The 23,272-nt window shown below is 38.9% G+C and overlaps 1 protein-coding gene across 1 annotated transcript in view; it reads right to left on the bottom strand.

Moving 5' to 3' along the window:
* Nucleotides 1-23,272, bottom strand: part of DOCK4 (dedicator of cytokinesis 4) — a 350,501-nt gene that overhangs the window by 145,943 nt on the left and 181,286 nt on the right. Inside the window, exons 8-11 of the mRNA XM_041002001.1 lie at nucleotides 20,435-20,586; nucleotides 5,820-5,901; nucleotides 5,232-5,292; nucleotides 3,420-3,552 (exon numbers count right to left, since the gene is read on the bottom strand). Of these exons, the coding sequence (XP_040857935.1) occupies nucleotides 3,420-3,552; nucleotides 5,232-5,292; nucleotides 5,820-5,901; nucleotides 20,435-20,586 (428 nt within the window). The remainder of the gene's footprint in view (nucleotides 1-3,419; nucleotides 3,553-5,231; nucleotides 5,293-5,819; nucleotides 5,902-20,434; nucleotides 20,587-23,272) is intronic.

Below are 23,272 nucleotides of genomic sequence, written 5' to 3'. Positions count from 1 at the left end.
CCTCCTTAAACAAAAAACAGTATCAGAGAACACTGTCCATGGTAGAAGGTAGTGCAGATTAAGATTTCAACTATTCTAATGAGAAATCTCAACAGTAACTGAGCTATGTTTTTTGGGAAATTTATTTAACCTAGTTTTGTTTTGATTCCTGCAGTTGTGAAATGGGATTACTGCCCCAAAACATTAAGAAGTATTTGTTTAGGGTAATGTCCCATAAATGATCAATAGAAAAAGAAAAAGGAAGAAAGAAATGTCCTGATTAAATAAATAAATATTAATCCCCAGTGAGTCTCCAAATTTTGTAATATGACGAGGTTGGACTCGTCAACAAAACGCAACAAAGCAAGCAAAATTAAAGTAATGTGAATATAGCTTTCACAGGTGATAGGCTGGCAAAGGGCAGTAAAAGGACTAAAAGTTTTCCACCTCTGGGAGAAACGGCATCTCTGTTACTCTCATCAGTACCATTTCATGTTTGCACATCACCTGCCAGCTGGTGTGACTTTTGTGCAGATGCTGCAGGTCACCTGCGTTATGAGGGCTGCATCTGGGACTGCTGATGCTTAGTACTTGGTAGGCTGTGGGTACTTAGTAAACGCTAGTTGAATGTAATACATTCAAGGCTGGATGTGTGTTGGCTGGATCAACAGAAGTGTGGAAGGTGGGCAGCTGTATGGATGGTCCTCTGATTGGTATTAACTCCTGATGATTTTCCAATCTGGCTCTGTTACCCATCGTTACTGCCATCACTTTCCCTGCGACGCAGGGGAGGAAGTCACTCATGTGGACATGTTTATGAGTTTGCCAGTTACCTTTGATTAGTTACAAACATGCCCTCCAAATATGCATAAATAGCAACATTCTATACACTATCAATAAAACACTGCATAGCACAGATTTCCAAGGGTTCACATAGGAGCGTGGCAATTCACAATTATTTGCTTGCTTGCTTATTATCTATTCAAATATTTACTTATCATTATCACCATAGGCTTATCCAGAATAAATGTGATGGAGATTATTTTTGAATCAGTTAATGGTGAGATAACAAACTGAACACTGAGTCTTGGGAGGCTGGACAGTTATCATGGAATGTAACCATCATCCTTGTCCAGTTATAAGACAACAAATTGCCATTTAGCATACTGTGCCTCCAGTTTCCTTATTTTATGCCAATGGGATTAGAAAAATGACTTTCTATTTTAGAAGTGACCTTAAATCTCACTCATTGAACATCAACACTCAACATATAATTAGAGTCCCTAAAGCAAGTGGCTGGCATATCTTTCAGTTTAGACAAGGGATCTGTCAGTGCTCTCCAGTTAAGTCTACATGGGCTAATGACTTGGACATCTTCACAAAAACAACTTTCTTCCACATTCTTTCTAGCAGGCGCTTGTATAAAATGTTTTTCTAAATCCACAGTTCCTTCCTAATAATGTACATTGGCTCTTTTAACTGCTTAGTATTCTTGAAATGGCTCCACAATTTGCTGAATTCACATTTTAAAGGCTTTCCTGTCAAGCAAGAATTACATGAAACTTTATAAGATGCCTGAGAAAAAATAATAGACCAAAAAGAACTCCCACAATGAACAGTACATTTATTTTTATGAGAATGAGCATCTCCCACAGGTGAAATTCACCAAATTTTCTGCAAGGCCTGGAAGCTGACTACATAGCCTAAGACAGGATTGTGGAACTGTCCGTACCTCAGTTTATCCAGTGCAAGATTCACCCTACACCTGAAAACAGTGCTACTGTAAGAAATAATGAGACTGTGTTCGTGAAGATCCCTGTTTCCATAAACAGCAAACTGCACAACAACATTATTGCATCACAGGACAGTGTTGCAAAATAACATCCAGAATAAATATAGCCAGCTAATTTAAGAGTTCGGGTTCTGGAGTTGGACAGTCTTGACTGCCAATCTGGTTCTCTTTCTTCTTGGCTAGGTGGCTTATAACAAGTCATCTAACTCTTGGTTCTCTTACATCCACAACTGAGCTAACAGCAGCTGCTGTGTGGGTTCATTACGTGCAGAGACTTGTGAGGGGCTGAATCCAGTCCCTTATAGCCACCACACATACAGTACTGGGAAGTTGTCACCAGACATTACTATTTCATAAGAGTTCTGCTTTATGCATACCAGCAGAGTTTGGGGGAAAGGTCACCTTGGATTTCAGCCCAACAAAAGAAACTGAGAGCTGCCATAAGACAAACAGGCCAATAGGTTTTACTACCAACTAGTTTTGCCAGACTTTTCAAATTCAAAATCAAGGTCACAGGTTTCATGCCCTTTAAAAGCATATGGATAAATCTTTGACAACTATTGTTTAAGTCCCCCTGGGTGGAGAATAAATCCTTGAAATCTCAGAGCAATGGAAAAACAGCAACTGGAAGTGTACGTATGTCGCCCAGACAACAGGACAACTGGTATCTGCTGTATGTATCAACACAACCCGTGATCTAGAAAAGTGGAGCAAGATAACTCATGGAAGTGGCCAGTTGTGTGATCCTCAAACTGGAAATGGAAGCTACAGGGGTTCTCTCTGAGGATGATATCATTATCAGCCCTCAAATATCAACCTGGAGCCTTCAGGACAGGCAGATCCAAACCCACATGCACTTTAAAAATCACGGAACTTAGGATTGGGACTGTATCAAGTGACTTATTTAGCAACTGAAAGTTTATTTGCACGCCCACTCCACTATAAGGTTGAAATATGTTACAAGGAGGCCACCAGATTGAGCCCCAATGACTCAGTACAATTACATTCTTACAGAAAGAGGAAGAAAGCTGGACACAGCATAGCCATGCACACAGGGTGGACACAGCTCAAGATGAAAGCAGACCACAGAGTGGTCTGTGACAGGCTGCCAGCAAGCCACCAAAAGACTGGAGAGAAACAGAGAGCTGATTTCACCTCACAGCTCTCAGAAAAAAATGATCTCTGCCATGACCTTGATCTTGGATGCCAAGTCAGTACATTTCTGTTTAAGTCCCACTGGTTTAGTACTGCTATAGCAGGCCCAGCAGTCTCGTACAGAGGAGAGCAATCAACTGAATCTCCCTTGGCTAATTCTCATTAATTTATACTAAAACATGTCCACTTTTCAAGAACAAATTAACTGTCTGATGGTAAAGCCATGCTAGAAATATAAACTCAAAGAGAGTATTATGCACAGTAGATGTTCTACCTATTTGATAAACTATATGTATTCATTAGTTCTCAACTGCCCAATTCTTTTAGCTGGAAATCAATGACCTGTGGGTACACACATACACAGATTTTCGGATTTTTCAAAAATGGTTCATCAAGTCAACCCACCCATGGCTTTTCTGTTACCCATACAAAGCATCCTCCACTTAGAAGCAGCCACAGACTTGCGTGGACCCACCACGTGTACTTTTCTTACATGTATACTTTCAGGATGAGGTCATCCTTTGTTTCTCCTGTCAGCAGGTCAGCGATGCTAAGAACCGCACAGCCAAAGGGTCGCCGGTACTGAACACTGCACGCATTCTTTTTTTCCCCTGCTCCCATTCGACCTGCACAGTAAAAGAGCAAATATGACCCACACAGTCATTTGATTCCCTGCATCTTTAAAGAAACCCAGAGCTAAAATAGAGACCTTACAAAATGCAGCTAGTGATGGAAAACCCCCAAGTTCAGGGTAACAGAAGTTCCTGCTTCAGTCCTGGACTCTCCTCTACCCAACCCTCTGACTTGGGGCAAGCCATTGGAACACTGGGCTTCCGCTGCCATTGGTCAGTTGTTAAGACTGCAGCTCATTTCACGCTTGGGATGCACCTCCCATGCTGGTGGGAGTCATGAAGACTTTCCAAAGGTTCACACACTAATGGCACATCTTCCATTCTCAAGTTGTTTTTTTTTTAATTCAAAATTTAAAAATAAATAAAAAATTTCATCTCTTTATGAGAACAGTTTGAGTCTTTCAGAACTGAGCAAGTCAAGTGCAATCGATCAAATGGCCATAGTCCAGGCACAGAGCTCAGACTGCAGACATCTCAGCCCACATGTAAAATCTCTGCAGGTGCCTCTGACCATTACAGAGTTCCTCCTTGTTCAAACGGTCATATATTTCAGAGTATCCCATTGATATTTAGCTTATTGTTCATATTGAATTATCCATGCTCTGTTTGATGATAGAAAGCTGAAATATATTGAAGTTGAAATATAAGAAGTTAATGTTAAGGAAAATATGCAAAGGTCTCCAGACACCTGCAAAAAGATTCATAAATGCTTTCCATCCGAGCGAAATTTTGCTATTGTACATTAAGGCTTCTGCAGTAATTCCAATGCCCATTGCTAAATAGAAAAGGAGATGGTGGTAGCCCCTTTGGCTTTTACTAACCAGCAACAAAGTAAACCTTGTGATAGGTCACTTTCAGGGAATTGCTTTCTAAACCCCTTAATATCCTCTTATCAGTCAGATTCAAAAACCCTTAAAATGGTCAAAATAAATCTGTTACTTTTTAGATATGTGTATTAAAAATACCATCAAATGTTTCATTTTCATAGCCTGATGCTGGAGCATGTGGCTAACTTTCTAGGTATGTGACTTCATTTAAAGTCCATTTTCAAATCAACCATTTTATAATGTCAATGTATAAATTACCAATCACATTTTTATCTATAGGATGTATCTAAAATTTAAAATTTCTGTTATATATTAAATGTATTCTAAAAGATGTTAAATATGCTCGATTCTGTAGGCGTTTTTCAATATTTTCACAGCAAAATCAAATTTGGAGAAAGTTATGGGACCCAACAAAATTAGAAAAGCATACTTTTTACATACCTCAGTAAGTTGACAGCATTGCAGAAATTAAAAACATACGCATTTTCTTATAACACCTTCTGTAACAATGGTCTACCACATTCTGCACATTGGAAAATGCACAACTGGATCAAAAATTATAGGAAACTTAGCTCTGAATAGTTTGATTTACAGTAATAAATTATAATTGCAAAAAATAGAAACTCAACAAATCATTTAACAATTTACAAAGCAAGAGACCAAAATCCATTCAGATGGATGAGGAGATCTCCTGAGCAGCTGAGGAACCAGGAGGCAATCGCCAGCTTTCACGATGCTTGGGTTCAGGTCTGATGTTGACTATTTTCTGATGCAGATAGCAAATAAATGACAGCCACACAGAAACCATTCTCACACTTCTTCCTAATGAAAAGTGCCACTACTCACCAATTCGGATAATGTGCACAGTGATGAAAATGTCCTTTCTTAGCTCGCTGCTACCCAAATCCTACCAAAAAGAAAAGTTCAGTTATTTTACAACTCATAATCTGTGCAGCAGTACTTAAAGGACACAGCTGATTATTTTCACAAATTGCACAAGGAAGAGAACTTTTTAATAATTTATTTATAGTCAAAGTACATAATTGAAATCCTGTCTTAAAAATGCCATTGTAATCAACCTTAGGTCTATTGATATCAAATAATACTTTAAGACAAAGACTACCATTGATTTAGTTTCTCATTCATTGTTTTAACACTTCTTAAGCACAGAGTAAATGCCATTGCCAGCCTATACCTGATCTCTCCTGTAACACTGGCAGGAACATAACCAGGTCCATGCATACTAACGGCAGTACTGAGCAGGTTAATAAGGAAGTTAAACAGTTGGGAATGGTTGCTTTCAGAGTTCTGGCTATTAATACAATTTGCGTGTTATTTATAAAGCTTAACCAAATTATTTAACCAAATTATTTTTCCTGAGTAACAGAAAGTGCAATTGGAAGATTCCACTTCAGGAATGAAAGATTCACATACCACAAAGAGAGAGCAGTGTCGTTCTGGTTTATCTGGAGCTTTTGGAAGCCCATTTCTATTCAGTCTCAAGAAAAATCTCTCACTGCAAGAGAAGAAAAGTTTAATGTTTTGTAAATTATCTTTTTACCCTTGACTGTTCTTAACATTTATTATGTCATTCATTTGACATCAGAAATGTGTACTTATATATATGCTTTCAGGACGGTAAACATTTGCTTCACTTCTGAAAAAAATGGCAAAGGAGCAACTGTAAAAGCAAAAAGCATAAATGCATTTATAAATAAAAATTAACTTTTAAAGAACAGGATTCCATCTGTAATATGGTAGTTGTTATCCAAAGGTAAATATAAACGACCTAGAAGAGGGAAAAAATAAATTAATGTATTTTATGTATACACACTTAACAAGTTATTGTGTTCTAAGTTACCATAAAGGACATTAATTTGGGTGCAAACTACTCATTAGAAGGCTTCAGGTAGTATGGTTTTATAAGTCTATAATCCAATGTTTCCTAAAGTATTTGTTTCAAAAAGAGACATCTTTTGCATTGTCACTGGTCTAGACGGGATGCTGATTATGCAAACATTATATTGCATCATATTGCATTTCAGAAAGAATGTCAATATATACTGAGTCAATGACATAGACCTTAGCTTAAGTACACCGGAAGGAGCAGGTAAAAATAGAATGAAGACAGACATTCTAGGCAAGTAAGTCATGTGCAATTTTTGTAAAAAAGAAAAAAAAATCGTTTTAAAACACAAGGAAAAATGAAAACCTCAGTGGTCAATTAAAAATAATTCTATTCACTTTGTGACATACTGATATGCTGAGACCCAAGTGAGCTCTCTGGCTTTGATGAAACTGGGCTACTGAATCAGCAAATGATCTTAGAAAAAAAAAAGATGCATGGCCACACATTTCAGAATCTTTGTATTACAATTACTCACTGCCACACTTATCATGTTGGGAGGATGCCAGACCATATGCCTTCATGGCCAGAAGGAAAAAAAAATAGAACAAGTCAATTACATTTCAGTCCAGCACATCTAAAAATCTCAGAGCTAGCTCAGGTGACCTTTCTTTGCCCACATATAAACAAAGAATGGCATTCTATTCTTAAAATATATATATATTTTGAATCAAAGGGAGATATACAGAGAGAAAGAGAGGAGATTGAGAGAGATGGCCTCAATGGCCAGAGCTTCTCGGGTTACACACAGGTAGGTAGTTGGATCAGAAGTGGAGTAGCCGGGACATGAGGTGTCCACATGGGATGCCAGCGTTTACAAGTGTAGGATTAGCCTGCTGAGCTGCAATGCCGGCCTCAATGAGACTCTTTTATAACTCTACTGTAAGTCTATTCTTTAACAACTCAATTGGTAAATGTGATCAAGAAACAACATTAGCTTTGGTTAGATTTATTTACAAGAAGGTGAATATCCCTACAGATGGAAAAGCTTCTTGTCAGTTTAAAACCTATTTATGATAAAACAGTCCTTTTTTGATCTAAATGCCCAGCCTGTGAGTCAGGATTTCTCAACCTCATTTAAGACAGTCATAAGTACCAGTTAATAGGCAACATACACTCAGTATCTTAGGGCCAATTTCATGCTTGGCAAATGACAGACTTTTTCCATGGCAATAAATGAAAGCAACTCATCAAGAAATTCTTCTTCGATAAGACTATTAATGTGCTTTCTAATTTTATAACAAAAGCAACATGAAGGTCCTGAACTCATTTGATTAAAGGGAAACAGAAAAAGGGAGGTCCTTATACCATGGTTACCTAAAGGCAAGACAGACTATAAGTTTTCTTTTTTTAAATACTGATGCCTCAGATTTACTTTACAAATATTTGAGGGTTGAGGGATTAAGCAACCAAATAATGTGATGATTTTTGTTTGGACAGCAAAGGATTTGGCTTCAGATCAGTGTTATAATAGGAGTTAATATTTTAAAGTATAGCCTAATCTTGAATTCTAAACCCATTCCTTACTACTTGGGATGATTTTAAATCACATCATGCTATTATTTTTTTCTTTGCAGAGAAAATAGAGAACAGAGACAAAGCCCTTTTCAGGATGGGAAAGCTCAATGATAAAATAAATACAATGTTTTTTGAAATTACAAATAAATGACGTGCAGACCACCTGCAGTTTCACATGGCCAGTGATATTACCAGACTAAATTAACTGAGTAGTAAATGAAAGAAAAAATAATTTCCTCTTGGCCTTTTAGCTAAGTTCAAGGTGAACTAAGAAATGATTTTAAATGGCTACTGATTTAAGAAAGAAAGACCTCTAAGTTCAGAAGACCTAAGTCGCTAGACATCCCAAAGTTCAAGTAAAATCCTTAGAAAACAATACACCATGCAAATAGCAATCACCGCAAGACACTGGCACTGCAAAGACTTCTTGGAAAAGACCCCAGACACACTGGCAATAAAGGTAGAAATAGACAAACGGGATTACATCAAGGCAAGAAGCTTCTTCACAGCAAAGTAAATACTCAACAGAGTAAGGATGCAACCTATAGCATGGGACAAAATATTTGCAAATTATACATCTGAAAATGGATATATCCAACACATACAAGCAGCTCAAGAACCTCAACAACCAAACAAACAATCCAGTCAAGAAATAAGCTACAGAGATGAATAGGTGTTTTTCAAAGGATGAAATACAAATGCTGACAGACACATGAAAAGATGCTTAGGATCATTAGCTAACAGAAACAGTAAGTTTTACGTAACCCAAGTGATAACAGCTAGAATCCAAAAAAATAATACATAAATAAAATAAATGCTGGCGATGAGGTGGAGAAAAAGGCACCCTAATCCATTGCTGGCTAGTACAACCACTTTGGAGAAAAGAGATTTCATAGAAATCTGAAAATAGATCTACCTAATGACCCAGCCATCCCACTCCTGAGAATTTACCCAAAGGAAATTAATCTGCACATGAAAGAGTCATCTATTTTCCTATGATTATAGCAGCTCAACTCAAACTAGCCAGGACATAGGATCAACCCAAATGTTCTTCAACTGATGACTGTAGTATATATGCACTATGAAATACTACTTAGCCATAAAGAAACATGAAATTCTGTCTTTTACAACAAATTGGATGCAACTGGAGACCATTATGTTTAATGGAATAAGTTAATTCCAAAAAGACAAATACCATGTTTCCCTTGATGTGTGATAACTAATTAAAATAGAGAAAATTATAATGTATCAGTGAAATTAACATTTTGAGATTAATGTGTACAACCTTTGTCTACACTCTTGAGGAATATTTTTTTTCATTTCTTAAATTCTTTATTTTGTGGAAGGTTAAGCTTTCAATTATAAAGAAAATGGAACATATGCCATTAGTAAGAATTAAAAGAAGGATTGAGGACAGGTGGAAATGCGGGAGGCAGGGTAGCATGGGGTTAATCACTATTTTCTTTAAAGTGTGTATATGAAATACATGAAATTTATTCCCTTTATAGAAATACCAAAACATATTTTAAAAGTAGATGATATAAGGAAACTACTTAGGCAAATACTTTCTTAAGTCTTTCTCCAGAGAATTCATAAAGCTTTTAACTAGACAACAACTTTCTCATGGAAGTAATCAAAAGCAGGCCCTACGAAGATTTAGATCAACAGAAACAGGAATGGGGAAATTAGATGGTCTGCGTGAAGGCAAAATGTCTTACACGTGTTTGTCTCACAATTGACATAAACTCATCACCCGAAACATTCTACCTTTGATATTTCATGATAGGAATCACTTTGATCTGCAGATGTTAATTACTGATTTTAAAAATTCATATTTCATTTTATTTACTTGAAAGGCAGTGTTACAAAGTAGAAGGTTCTGTCAAAACAGAGAAAGAGGTTCACTCCCCAAATGGCCATAATACTTGCATCTGGGCCAGACTAAAGCCAGGAGGTCTCCCACGCTGGTGTAAGGCATGAATTTACGTGAGCAAACTTCCACTGCTTTCCCAGGAACATCAGCGAGGAGCTGTATCACAAGCAGGGCAGCTGGGACACAAATCAGCATCTATAGAGGATGTTGGTGTTGCAACTGGTGGCTAACCCACTACATCAAAAAGTGGGCTCTCATTGCTAACTTTTTAAAACAATACCCCTATGTTAGGAATACATCTTGATAAGGGATGTTGAAAATAAAGTAATTCAAGCTCTTTCCAGGTCCTTTTGGTTGAACTATATAGTTTCTTGAAATGGTAGAGATGACCTCAATGAAAACAGATGACAAGAAATTCATGCAATTTCAGCCCTATTAAATCAGTTAGCAATAATTAATTCTATATGCATTTATTATCTCAAGGAAGCATTCTACTCTTTCATGAAAATAAGTCAAAATCAACTTATCCTTTCACAGCTTGCTAAGAAGTTCTTTAGATTCAACGCAATTAAAAAAAAAAATGAAATATGGGACCAGCACAATAGCTTAGTGCACTAACCAATCTTTCACTTGAAGGGCTGGCATGCCATGCGGGCACTGATCTGAGTCTCTGCTGTTCCAAACTTATGGCCTAGAAAAGCAGCAGAAGTTGGCCCAAAGCTTTAAGCCCCTGAACTCACATGGAGGACCCAGAGGAAGCTCCTGGCTTCTGGTTCTGGGCTGGCTCAGATCTGGCCTTTGTTGCCATTTGGAAAGCAAACTAGCAGAGAGAAGACCCCCCTCTCTGTGTGTCTCTCCCTCTTGCTCTGTAAAATCTACCTTTCAAATAGATTTTAAAAAAGTTTTAAAGAAACAAATCTATACCATCATTAAATATTACTTATTAGTCAGATGACCCACAGAACTGCACCTTTTAAAAGTGAGGGGCATTTTAAAAAAAGTTTGTATCTTTATTTTATTTGAAACAGAAATGGAGTGAATGCATGGCCAATCTCTGGCTCACTCTTCAGGTTCCCAGAACAGCCAGGATTGAGCCAGGATGAAGCCAGGAGTTCTCTCACAGGAGTGTCGGTGAGCTAACTAATGGAACCTTCACCTGCTACCTCTCAGGATACACAACAGCAAAAAGCTAGAAGCAGGAACAGTAGGAATTCTAGGTTCTATTGGACGCAGGTGTCTCAGCTTACAGCTAGTAACTGCTAGGCCAAAGGCACACACCATTCAGGTGCTTTGTTAACTAGAAATCTACAAACCTGATTGGATATGCAAATATTAATATATATGAGAACAGGATCATTGTTTGCCTTTTCTTTGAGGGATATTGTTTACATAAACTTGAAAATGAATCTCAGGCACTAGAAAGGCTAGAAAATATTTGCATTAGAGTAGATATATGTCTGTAATCCAAAACTGAAATATATTTCATCGCATGCAAACAGATAGTAACAGGAACTCTAGTCTAACAATATTCCTAGCCTTAGATCTTAGCAGCATTTGTAGTACCAACAGAATGTAAGTTCAGTAAGGGTAGGATTTATTCTTCCCTTTTTTTGATGTCTTAATCAATGAGGCAGCCACAATGCCCAGGGAGAGAGTGACCCGGTGGAAACATGGGTCTGAATGAGTGAATGAATAGACACCTGCAATTCCAAAGAGTAGTGGGATATTTAGGATGCTTCATCATAGTACAAAGACAGATACAGTCTCTACTTAAGAACACAAGAGTTCTACATGGGAATAATTACTGGAGGATGCAATGTATTTACTTGACAAGTTTTATGAGCTTTTTAATGTGGCTGTGTATGCAACTCTTGTTCCCCCAGAGATAGGTCTGAGAACGGAGTTCTGATTAACACAGAGTAACACGAAACAAGTCTGTTAACATTACTGACACATTCACACCTGGAACTCTTTCTCTTATTAAGAAGCAAAGCCACCTGCTGTGTTGGGACACTAGCAAAGCTGAAGACAGTACTCATGCAATCCCTTACTGCTTTGCTTCAGCAACAGGGACATACTTGGTATTGTCAATTCCCACCTTAGGTCAGTTGCTCCGCAAGGTCCTGAGACCATGAAAAGCAGAGGACAGTCTTATCTTAAGAAAAGGAACGAGTCAGGACCCTGTCACTAATACTTCCTCAGTCATTGCAAAATCACCTTGGGATGCCAATGGTACTGAACACTAAACAAGTCCTTTTGAGGTGGATCACTCTGTGTGACCACAGGAATTTGGGGGAACTAAATCACTCTGAATTTCCTCTAAGACAGCGGGAACAGAGTAGAGGAGGAAGGACAGAGTTGATCATATTTTTGGCAAAATGTGCTTCATTTTATAAAACATGAGCAGTTTTCAAAGGGTCTTTGATCACCTTCTAAAACACTTTTAAATAAAAAGAGAGACATAGTCTGAATAGGGATGCAGTTAAAGGGAAAGAGAAACCCAGGTCAGAATCCATTAACTCTGAAGTGTTTGATTTTCTGCAATTTTGAGTTTCCAGCCACTAATTATGATGATGATGTACTAATCTACAATTTTAAAAATATTTGGACTGTCTGGCTCGACTCTCACCAAAAACGCTATACAGAAAAGAGTGGATCAGTTTTATCTTGGGTGTTCTTGGTATGAGTAAAGCATTTCTTCGCTTGTTTTCATTTGAATTCTCCCCCTGGCTGAATTCTTATTTAAAATGTTTCCCGTTAAGGACATAAGCACATCCCTAAAGCAATTATTTGTTTTCATAAGTGACACAGAAATGTGAGCAACGAGGAATAAACTACAAATCTGACTAATTCTGAAGTGACAACAATTTCAATGTTCATGCACCTGCTGGAACAATCAAATTAGGCAGAAGAGAGAGGGGCAGAGTAATGCTGTTTTCCCACAAGAGGCTAGAAGCATGGTGGCTGTGGACCACTGGCAGGCAGACACCCACAGTGAAGACTGTCAAGGAGTCTAGTAGACACAGCAGGAAGTGTTCCAGACCCAGTGGAAGAGCTGACATTGCCGCAATCCATGGAGGATCCCAGAACACCTCCTCCTGCTATTTCTGTGTTCAGCATTGTGCTTCCTGCATGTCCAGTCAAACAAACCTTTCCCCCACATTATTGCCTTGCTTTGGGGAAGTGTGATTCTGAGCTCCTTTTATAACAGGAAGCCAGAAAAAACATCTGTGCTCACTACTTTCAAAGTCAGAAACACTGGATACTCCCCATTTTTATACGAATAGAGATGCTGAATTTGCATGATTGTGCCATGAGAGGCTGTAAATGATGTGTGAAATGAAAAAGGATGGCACAGGGCACAGAGGACTTAAAAACAATATTTGCTTTCTTAGCCAATTAAGGTACTACCAAATTTTATGGAAAGAGATTAACATTTTTTCCCTAATGTGATCACAAAAACTCTTTTCCCAAAGAGCTTCCTTATTCCTTAAAGATTTTTCCCAGTAAGAGTCTTTTCCAAAGACGAGCAAATTCTTTAATTTCCTTTTTAAAAGCGAAAAGATGGACAGATCATGCTTGCCTCTAAAGATAACTGCTAGGGCCCGGCGCGGTGGCGCAAGTGGTTAGGTCCTCGCCTTGCACGCCCGGGATCCCATATGGGCGCCGGTTCTAATCCCGGCAGCCCCACTTCCCTTCCAGCTCCCTGCCTGTGGTCTGGGAAAGCAGCCGAGGACGGCCCAAAGCTTTGGGACCCTGCACCCGCGTGGAAGACCCGGAAGAGGCTCCTGGCTTCGGATCGGCATAGTATCGGCCCGTTGCGGCTCACTTGGGGAGTGAATCATCGGACGGAAGATCTTCCTCTCTGTATCTCCTCTCTGTATATCCGCCTTTCCAATAAAAAATAATAAAAATAAATCTTTAAAAAAAAAAATAAATAAATAAAGATAACTGCTAGAAGCTACCATCAGCATTTCCTGGCTTGGCCTCATCTTGATGCTCATTTTCTATCTTACTCTCTTCCTCCAGTGAAGTTTCGGTCATCAGACCTACCAACTGTTCTGTGTACTATTTCCTGGGCCCCTCTGAAAAGCAGAAAAAGCCAACTTTCTCTCCCTATCCCCTTTGGCTTTCTATTACTATCTCTTTCTGTTGCTAAGGCATTTTAAAGCAAGCCATATATCTCACCCCTTCTTACCTGCTTACTAGTAAGATCAGGAACTTCTTAGAATGTATAATTTCTTTTCTGTAATATTTATATTTTTTTATTTGCAAGGCAGGGCTACAGAGAGACATAAAAAAAAAAAAAAGGAAGGAGAGATCCTTCATCTACTGGTTAACAACTGCCAGGATTTGATGAAGCTGAAGGAGCCTGGAACTCCACTTGCATCTCCCAAATGGATGACAGGGGTCCAGGAACTTGGGCCATATTCTGTTGCTGTCCCAAGCATATTAGCAGGCAACTGGATTGGAAGCAGAACATCTGGGACTCAATGGTGATCATCTGGGATGTGGGCACCTAAGCTGCAGTTCACATTGCCTCTGATGAGTTCTTCAAGACGGAATTTAAGGAGTGGGCAGACAGCTTAGAGTTCAAGACACCCCTGTCCCATGCAGGACTTTCTGGTTTCCACTCAACAGCTCAGGCTCCTGACTCCAGTTTCCTGTTAATGTAGACCATGGAGGGCAGCAATGCTGGCTCAAATAACTGAGTTCCTGCCACCAACACTGAACAACATTCTGGACTCCTGGCTTTGACCTGGCCCAGCCCTCACAATTGTGGGTACTTATGCTATGAACCAGAGAATGGGAGTTCTGTTTCTCTTGCTGTCTTTGTAAAATAAATACATTTAATATAGATTTAAATTTTTAAAAATTCCTAGAGTAATTACTACATGCCATTTCTGGTGATGTTAAGGTATATTTCCAGCTTTTGTTTTCAGTAAATTATCATCATTACAGCTAAGATTTACTGATCAATGATTAGGTGTCAAGCATTACATCAAGATTTTAATTCTTAAATAATTCCAAGGGAAAGATATTATTATTCTCATTAAGCAGACAAGTTAACAGCACAATAGTTGTGAATGAACTTGGCTAACTACTAAATGACAAAGACACTATTTGAATCTAGATTACTTGATTTAGATACTAGATAGTGGTATACAACACACAAGAAGGTATGTATACTAAAGATGGAGAGAAATGAAAATATTCTTTAGAATTTAGTGGGAGACCATATTTTTAAAAAATCTGCCCTACAGATTTTTGTCATTACTCATCTTTGCCTTAAATGGAATGGCATACTACTTACAAAGTACATTATTCGGTTTTCTGTCACTGTAACAAAATTCTAGAAACAAGCAAATTATGAAGCAACTTGTGAATTTTTCTTGGCTCGTGACCTCAGAGGTCTGGATTCTAAGACTGGGCAGGCCCCACTGGGTTGACCACTAGTAAAATCTTTGCTGCTGGTAGTTCCAACAAGAGATATAGCATCATATGGCAAGAGAAAAGGTGTACATCTATCCATATCACTCTGACAAAGCCATCATGATTTAACTATGGGAGCTCTGCCCTTCAGAACCCAGAACAACTCAATCACATATCAATGCCCCCACCTGCACACATTGCAACTGGATTCAGTTGCCACCTTTTTATTATCATTAACACACAACTTTGGAGATAGCACTGTTATCACTGTGACCCTTCTGTGATATTTATCATATTAATTTATATCTAAGCCATAAAAGAAGGTAATTGTAGGCAGTGGAAAATTCATATGGAAATAAAAACACTTTTAAGTGTTTAACTGTATGATATAGGAAAAAAAGATTACCAAACTTCAGAAAAGGATGTGGATGAGGTACTAGGAGAGGGTAAATTTCATCTGTATCTAATTACTAGGATAAGACTTTCTGTATTTAATCATCAGGATAAGTGTTTTGCCAGAAGTTCTACCCTTCTGCTATTTTCTCAAATGAAAGCCCAGGCCAGCAGTTTGCATGTGGAGCAGCTACACACAAATCCACGTTCCAAATGATGGAATGCAGGTCCTATTAAATACATTCTCAGATGAGAAAGGAACACAGTAACAGATTAGTCCCAAGACAAATTTACAACTTTAATTAATGAGGCCTTAGAATACACCAGTAAACAAAGTAATTACAGTTATAAGGGAAGGACTCAATACTGAGTTATGTCATTTTCACTGGCCCATGTAATTTACAATCTGTTGTAGATTAATTGACATCTATCAACAAAGCAAAACAGAGAATTAATATACACATCAGAGCACATAGAGTATGTGAAGCATAAGCACTTGAATATTTCCACCACAAAACACTGCAGCAGCCAAGTTAAATGCAAGCTACAACCAAATACACTTAATTCGTTTTCTTTATACAAGAAAAACTGATAGTCCAAAACTTATACCTTGGTTTACACATACCCACACCATTCCCTTTTTTCATTTTGCTGTTCTGTAGCTAATCACCCCACATAATGCTGAAACTTGTCTCCAGATCCATAAGGACATTGATCTACCTATGATTTCTCCTTTGCCCGAACACAGTCCCTCCCTCATTATTGGACTCTTTCTGTAGGTTAAAAAAAAAAAATCAAATTCACTTATTTTTTTTTTAAAGCACAGATATAGAGACAGTGAGAAGGACAGGAATAATGAGTGAGAGAAAGAAAGAGATCTTAAATTCCTATATTATGGATATTATCATAATGAATAATTCATAATTTATAATTATGAATATTAGCGTTGAAAGCTCTATAGGTATTTATAGAGTAGAAGAGTGGATGGAAGATGTCTTTTCTTTTTCTTATGTTCAAGATATATTTATTTAATGGGAGTTACAGAGCCAGGAGCTTCTCTTGGGTCTCGAACATGGTGCAGGGGCTCAAGGATTTTGCTGCTTTCCCAGGTGCATTAGTAGGGAGCTGGATGGGAAATGGAGCTGCTGGGACTCAAACCAGCACCCAAATGGGATGCAGGTGCTATAGGAGGATTAGCTTGCTACCCCACTGCATCAGGCCTAGAAGATCTCTGATTCTAATCAAAGGAAATGATAGAAAATTTTACCCAACCACGAAAGCAGGGAAGGGGTGATACTTTTTAAGGCAATATCGTGAGAACTAGGAGGGGACTTTGGAGGCAGACTGCCAACTGTGTCACTCTGTTTTGCCTCTAGGGCATTGTGGCTAATATCCCTGTGCTGGGGTTTCCTCATGGAAGTTGAGCTAAAAACAATGTATTATTGCACTTGGGACAAAGCTTGGCAGACGGCAACTGTTTACTATGTATTTCTTTTTTTTTTTTAAAGATTTATTTTTATTATTATTTTTTATATTGGAAAGGCGGATATGCAGAGAGGAGAGACAGAGAGGAAGATCTTCCGTCCGATGATTCACTCCCCAAGTGAGCACAACGGTGGATGCTATGCCGACCCGAAGTAAGGAGCCTCTTCCGGGTCTCCCACGCGGGTGCAGGGTCCCAAAGCCTTGGGCTGTCCTCGACTGCTTTCCCAGGCCATAGGCGGGGAGCTGGAAGGGAAGCGGGGCTGGCGGGATAGAACCAGCACCCATATGGGATCCTGGGCGTGCAAGGCGAGGACCTTAACCACTGCGCCACCACACCAGGCCCTATTATGTATTTCTTAAAGAAGGGAAGTTGAAAAAGCAACCAGTTGTCTGTCTCTTGAAAGGAATAAATATTCTTAATTTGGCCTCTGCAGGTGCTGTGCCCACTGGCCCTCCCAACTGTACCTGGACAAGGTAACTTCCATGATCCACAGACAGGGTAATGACAAAAGATCACACTGTCTGTATCTTGCCTTTCCTGCACTGTAGCAATGATGAACCTACTTAACAATGGAGGCATCTTTTGGACCAGTGAGGCTTTACTGTTTGGAATCACACTTGCAACTCGCAAAAAGAAATAAATCAAATGAACTCATTTCTTTAGGAAATATATTACAAGGAAATACCAGGTAGTGTGGCCAAGTGTTCAAAGGAAATATATCACAAGGAAATTGAGAGGAAATAGGAAACTAAATGTGATTTAAAAATACTTAGCAGCAGCTACATACCTCAATTGGGGTATTTTTTAAAAGATTGATTTGCAAGACACAGGGTGAGGTACAGGGGAAGAGATATATATTTTCTTTATCCATTGGTTCACTAAATAACCACTATGACCAAATGGTCACGACACCAGGGGCTGTGCCACATCATAACCAGGAGCCTGGAACTTCTTCTGTGTCTCTCATGTGAATATCAAGGGCCCAAGAACTTGGGTCATCTTCTTCTGCCTTCTCAGGTACACCACGAGGGAGATGAATCAGAGACAGAGCATTCAGGACTTGAACTGACACCCAGATAGGATGCAGGTGTCTCAGGCAGGAGCTTAGCCAACTGTGCCATGATCAGAAGACACAGATGCTGCCACCTCTGACCTCTTCACAAAGAGAAAAGCACAGTGCCCTATGCTGCTGAAAGTTTGAACCAAATGTCTTCATAATATGGGTTTGAATACATGCTAAAAAATAACTGGTATACTGCCTGTGGCCTCACAAACACAAATAAATCAGATTACTTCACAAACGCCTAGTAAACATGTTGTGCTTCTTAATCACTCCTTCCTTAATCATGTTCACAAATCATCTTTACATTAATTTTGAATTTGAGAGATGGGAGGCCCTAAGGACCAAACTCAGCCAGTGTAAGAGTGCGAGATAAAAAAAGTGCAGCCTGGTTCTTCCTGAGATCATTACAGAACATCTGAGATATTTGAGTGGTAGGGCCGACTGGGTGGGGGTAGCGGCAAGATCAGGGAGAAGCAGGCAGGCAAGCAATAGAACCCAACCCTATGACAGATCAGGAGGATCTAACTCCCGGCCTGAACTTGGGGACAACGAAGACAATATTTGGGAGATCCTGCTCCCAGATTTTTCCCAGTAAACAAAATAAACAGGAATAAAAAAAGGGGAACTTTGGATATCAATAGTAGATAAAGCATTTCAGAACATTTAAAAGTGTAACAGGACAAAACTCAGCAGTAATCTAATGTTAATCCTAAATCAATACAATTCTTTGTTAATTCTAATTTATTAACTGTATTAAAGGGATCATAAAACTGTAGTATATGGACAATTTATAAAGCTCTTGTTAAGCTAACCTAATCATAAACCAGGCATACTTCAATGTGTATACAGGTATTATCTTTAAACTAACCTGCTATGTTTTGAAATCAAGCACCAAGCTATATTTTAGGCAAGTTTTTAATGCATTTGAATTTCCTGTGTATTAGTACTGGTTTGTGATGGGGCACAGACCTTCTCACACACTAACTCATTTCCCATTATGGTGCACAAAGTAAATTTCTGAAACTGTATTACCACTGGTTTTCCTCTGTTCCTCATAAATCTTGTCCTTGTTGCACAAGAACAGCACTTTCTAAATCTTGTTTTTATAATAAATGTCAAGAAATAGGGCCCAGCGCGGTGGCGCAAGTGGTTAAGTCCTCGCCTTGCACGCCCGGGATCCCATATGGGCGCCGGTTCTAATCCCGGCAGCCCGGCTTCCCTTCCAGCTCCCTGCCTGTGGCCTGGGAAAGCAGTCGAGGACGGCCCAAAGCTTTGGGACCCTGCACCCGCGTGAGAGACCCGGAAGAGGCTCCTGGCTTCGGACCGGCATAGTATCGACCCGTTGCGGCTCACTTGGGGAGTGAATCATCGGACGGAAGATCTTCCTCTCTGTATCTCCTCTCTGTATATCCGCCTTTCCAATAAAAAAAATAATAAAAATAAAAAAAAAAAAAGAAATAAAAAGCACACGCACTAACAGATAATGCAAAACATATAAATTAACTCTTTACTTTATGGCTCTAAATGCATTAGAAATACAATCCATATACATTTCCTAGGGAAAGAAATCTATTTTACCAGAAAAGAAATACTCCAATAATTTTATGTTTATAAAACATATATATGGTTCAGTGTTACTTACAAATATTAGTATTCATCTTATTAAGTGATCTCTTTACAAAACCGGGTGCAGTGTTTTCACAATTTAAGTGTGAAAAAATTTAAAAGATGGACTGCTTTGACTGTAACTTTAAAACATAAAAAAGTCTCATAAAACATGAAAAAGGGTTAAGGTTATGGAATAAAACACGTATAGAAAGTCTTTTCCTAAATACTTGACATTTGTCATCACAGAACCAGGAAAGACAACCATCAATGGAACCTATCATTTCACAGTTGGGAAACACTATTGGAAGATTTCCAATTGTTCAGCTATCTCTTGATAGCATCTGACCCAGACAAGATAAGAATAATTAAATAGTTTATTGAAAAATAGGTAATATAATGTGCCAATTTGGATGGGCCAACTACAGACTAGAGAAATGGTATCTTTCTTACACTGTTAATACAAGATATATTATCAATGCAAGGTGACTAGAACAGATAACAGAAGTGAATAGCATACTTCTATCTAACATCAATGATTGAGACTTTACAGTCCTTTTGAGTTTTCCAAAGAATTCTGCATGTGTCATCCCTGTGTCACGGGAACATCCAGAGAGCGGGCAGCTTAGAAAGTTGTATACTTCTACAGAAGACAGAACTAAGCCTAACAGTAAACATGTATAAGATCGCGTATTTTCAAGCTTGCCAAGCACAAATATTCAGCAGACTAACATAAAAAAAAATTCAGCTCTTATCTCCATCCATGATTTACCTGATGGGTCGATTTTCTTTACTGTCAAAGAGAGAGAAGATGACCTCCAGCTCTTCTCCCAGGTTGGAACACATGAGGCTTTTCATCTGCACGAAGAGGTGGTGACTGCTGGCCTGCACAGGCGTGTCCTTCTTCCGATGCCGATGCTCCATCTGAATGACATCCCCAGCACAGAAAACCATCAGCATCAAGAGAAGAAACCCATGAAACTCAACAAACTAGTTACCTATTGTGTGATTGGGACGTCCCAGACCACATTTTGTTTTTTTATTACAGTTTCATGATATAGTTGGTGCTTAAATTCCCACTTTCCTCAATATTCTAAACTAACAAACTATGAAGTTGATGATAAACAACAAATCTTTAAAATCTTTCAAATTTTCAAGCCATGAATGTTAAAATGGTACCAATTCAGTAAGTAGATGGGAGAAGCAGAAAGTTCAAAGGATTTTGTTGCTCACTATTGACTCTGAGGGTGAGAAGATATTATTAGTCATGTGAAATTAGCCCAATCATGACATAGATCACTGTATTGATGGTTCCTGAACAATGCTGCTAAGACCTCTCATTTCTCCTAAGTAAATGTTCTTTTACATTATGCTAAGGTAGAGGACTATAAGAGTTTGCAGAGATGGGCTGTGGCAAAGTAAATTCTTCTACTAGAGTAAGGAAACCTTTCGAACTTGCTGTGAGGCAGAACTAGGAAAGCTGGAGAAGTGCTACAGGTAGGAAGAGCATCCACTTTCCAACTTGTCCTGCCATGTGTGCAAGGCAGAATCTGCAGTTAGAGTTTCCATGGAGGAAATGAATCATGCAAGGATCCAAGAGAACGCCGGGATGATTATTCATTCAACATACCTGGTTGAGTATCTGCTATGTGTGAAGCACTAGGATTCCAAGAATGAACAAAAACAGATGGTATTTACCAGGAGGAGCTACCACCCAAAAAACTTACATATACACCTGCAAAACCATGACTGTGCTGACGGAGAGGAGCCTCAGATCACCTAACAGTCTAGAAGGGAGGTTTTGATTTGAATCTGGGCAGTCACAGCAAATTTCTTGAGACAAATACAATTTAGACAGGAACTAAAGATGGAATGATGACCTACAACAGGACTCTTCTAACAATTTATAGCACAGGCTAGTTTGCTTCTACCCTCAGTGCATTGCAGACTGATAGTTTCATAAAAGAAAAATGCCATGTCAGAGAGTATTAGAGGCTTTTAATACTTTAGTTATTATTTCCAAACTTGGACCAGATAGCAACAGCTGATGGTCTAGCCAGTCTTTGGACCACAGTTTGAGTAGTATTAACTCAGACAAGGCAGGGGGAACACATGGAAAGATCTGTGTATTAACAGAACAGGTGCAAAGAGTGTGGGGGATTATCACTTTCACAATACAGATTACCAACAAAACAACTTCCGTGGGATCACCTGACAATTGAAAAAAAATTCAGGTACGTTAACTCAAGGGTAATGGGATCACAGCTTTTACTGGTGGTTAAGGTACCTAATTCCATTTCAACATAGGTCATTGCTTTACCAGGTAGATTACTACTTGGTAAATGATTGATTCAGAAACAGGTGATCAATTTTTGAGTCAAAACTACCAGAAATTTTTCATGCCTCTCACTTTTATTTTTGAGCTACTTGCAAAGTAAAGGACAGAAAGAATGTCATTAACTAAATGCATCTATAGTCACTGGTTTGCTCAGCAGGTACCCTGGACATCAATCTCTAAAAGTGGAGGTTAATTTTTTTTAAGTGGATCTCATTATTGTGGCATGTGTTGGCATAATTACTAAGAAAAGGTTCTTGGAGAAAAATATTCTAATGGTACAAAAAAGGCATTATTGTCCCTGTTGTCTATTGTTCAATACTCTTAAAATTCTTTATACTACAGCAAAAGAAGCATCTCTTTAAGCCTCAAAGAAGCCTCCAATCCCCCCCCCATTGCTTATGGGTTGACATACTTAAAATTTCAAGATCTGGGGGCCTGGCGTAGTGGCTAACTCCTTGCTTTGATTGTGCCAGGATCCCATATGGGCACTGGTTCTAATTCCGGAGTCCCATATGGGCAACTGAGGATGGCCCAAGGCCTTGGGACCCGGCATCCGCACAGGAGACCTGGAGAAGGCTCCTGGCTCCTGGCTTCAGATCCACACAGCTCCAGCCATTGCAGCCACTTGAGGGATGAATCATCAGATGGAAGATCTTCCTCTCTATCTCTTCCTCTCTATATATCTGACTTTACAACAAAAATAAAATACATCTTTAAAGAAATTTTTTTCAAGACCCATTTGGTTAAGATAGCCACATACTGTAAGCTACTATAAAGATACCAATGTCTAACAGCTGGAGGGAGAGAACAGAAAGTTTTATGAAAAGATTGAATCTAAAGCAGGTGTCTACTCTTGATTAGAAACAGTGCTAAATTTCCAGCATTAATCACAACATCCACTAAGAACCAAGGGAAAAATTAGCTCCCTTACTCATGCAAAAAATCCAATGTATCTACATCAGTGGCTCTCAACCTTGGCTGCACTTCATAGTCACCAAGAGAGCTTTTAAAAAATGCTTAGGCTCAGGTCTGATCCCAGAACAATTAAATTACAATTTCTACAGGATGGGGATAGGGCTACAGAAAGTGGGGGGTTAAAAGCTCCCCAGGTGATTCTAATGGGCAATGAGGGTTGAAACTCACTGATTGGAGGTCATTTACAGACAGATGCAAATGCATTATTGTACCTTTTGAATAATTATTTCTAGAGGCCCTCTACTCTTTGCATGCATACTGGCAATAAGCCTGTCTGATTCTGCCCTTCTCACACGT

Source organism: Ochotona curzoniae, unplaced genomic scaffold, assembly GCF_017591425.1.
Source record: "Ochotona curzoniae isolate NIBS_2020 unplaced genomic scaffold, NIBS_Ocur_1.0 scaffold_2476, whole genome shotgun sequence".
Lineage (NCBI taxonomy): Eukaryota > Metazoa > Chordata > Mammalia > Lagomorpha > Ochotonidae > Ochotona > Ochotona curzoniae.
Note: the sequence above shows the minus strand (reverse complement) of the source record. Positions and strands in the feature narration are given on the sequence as shown.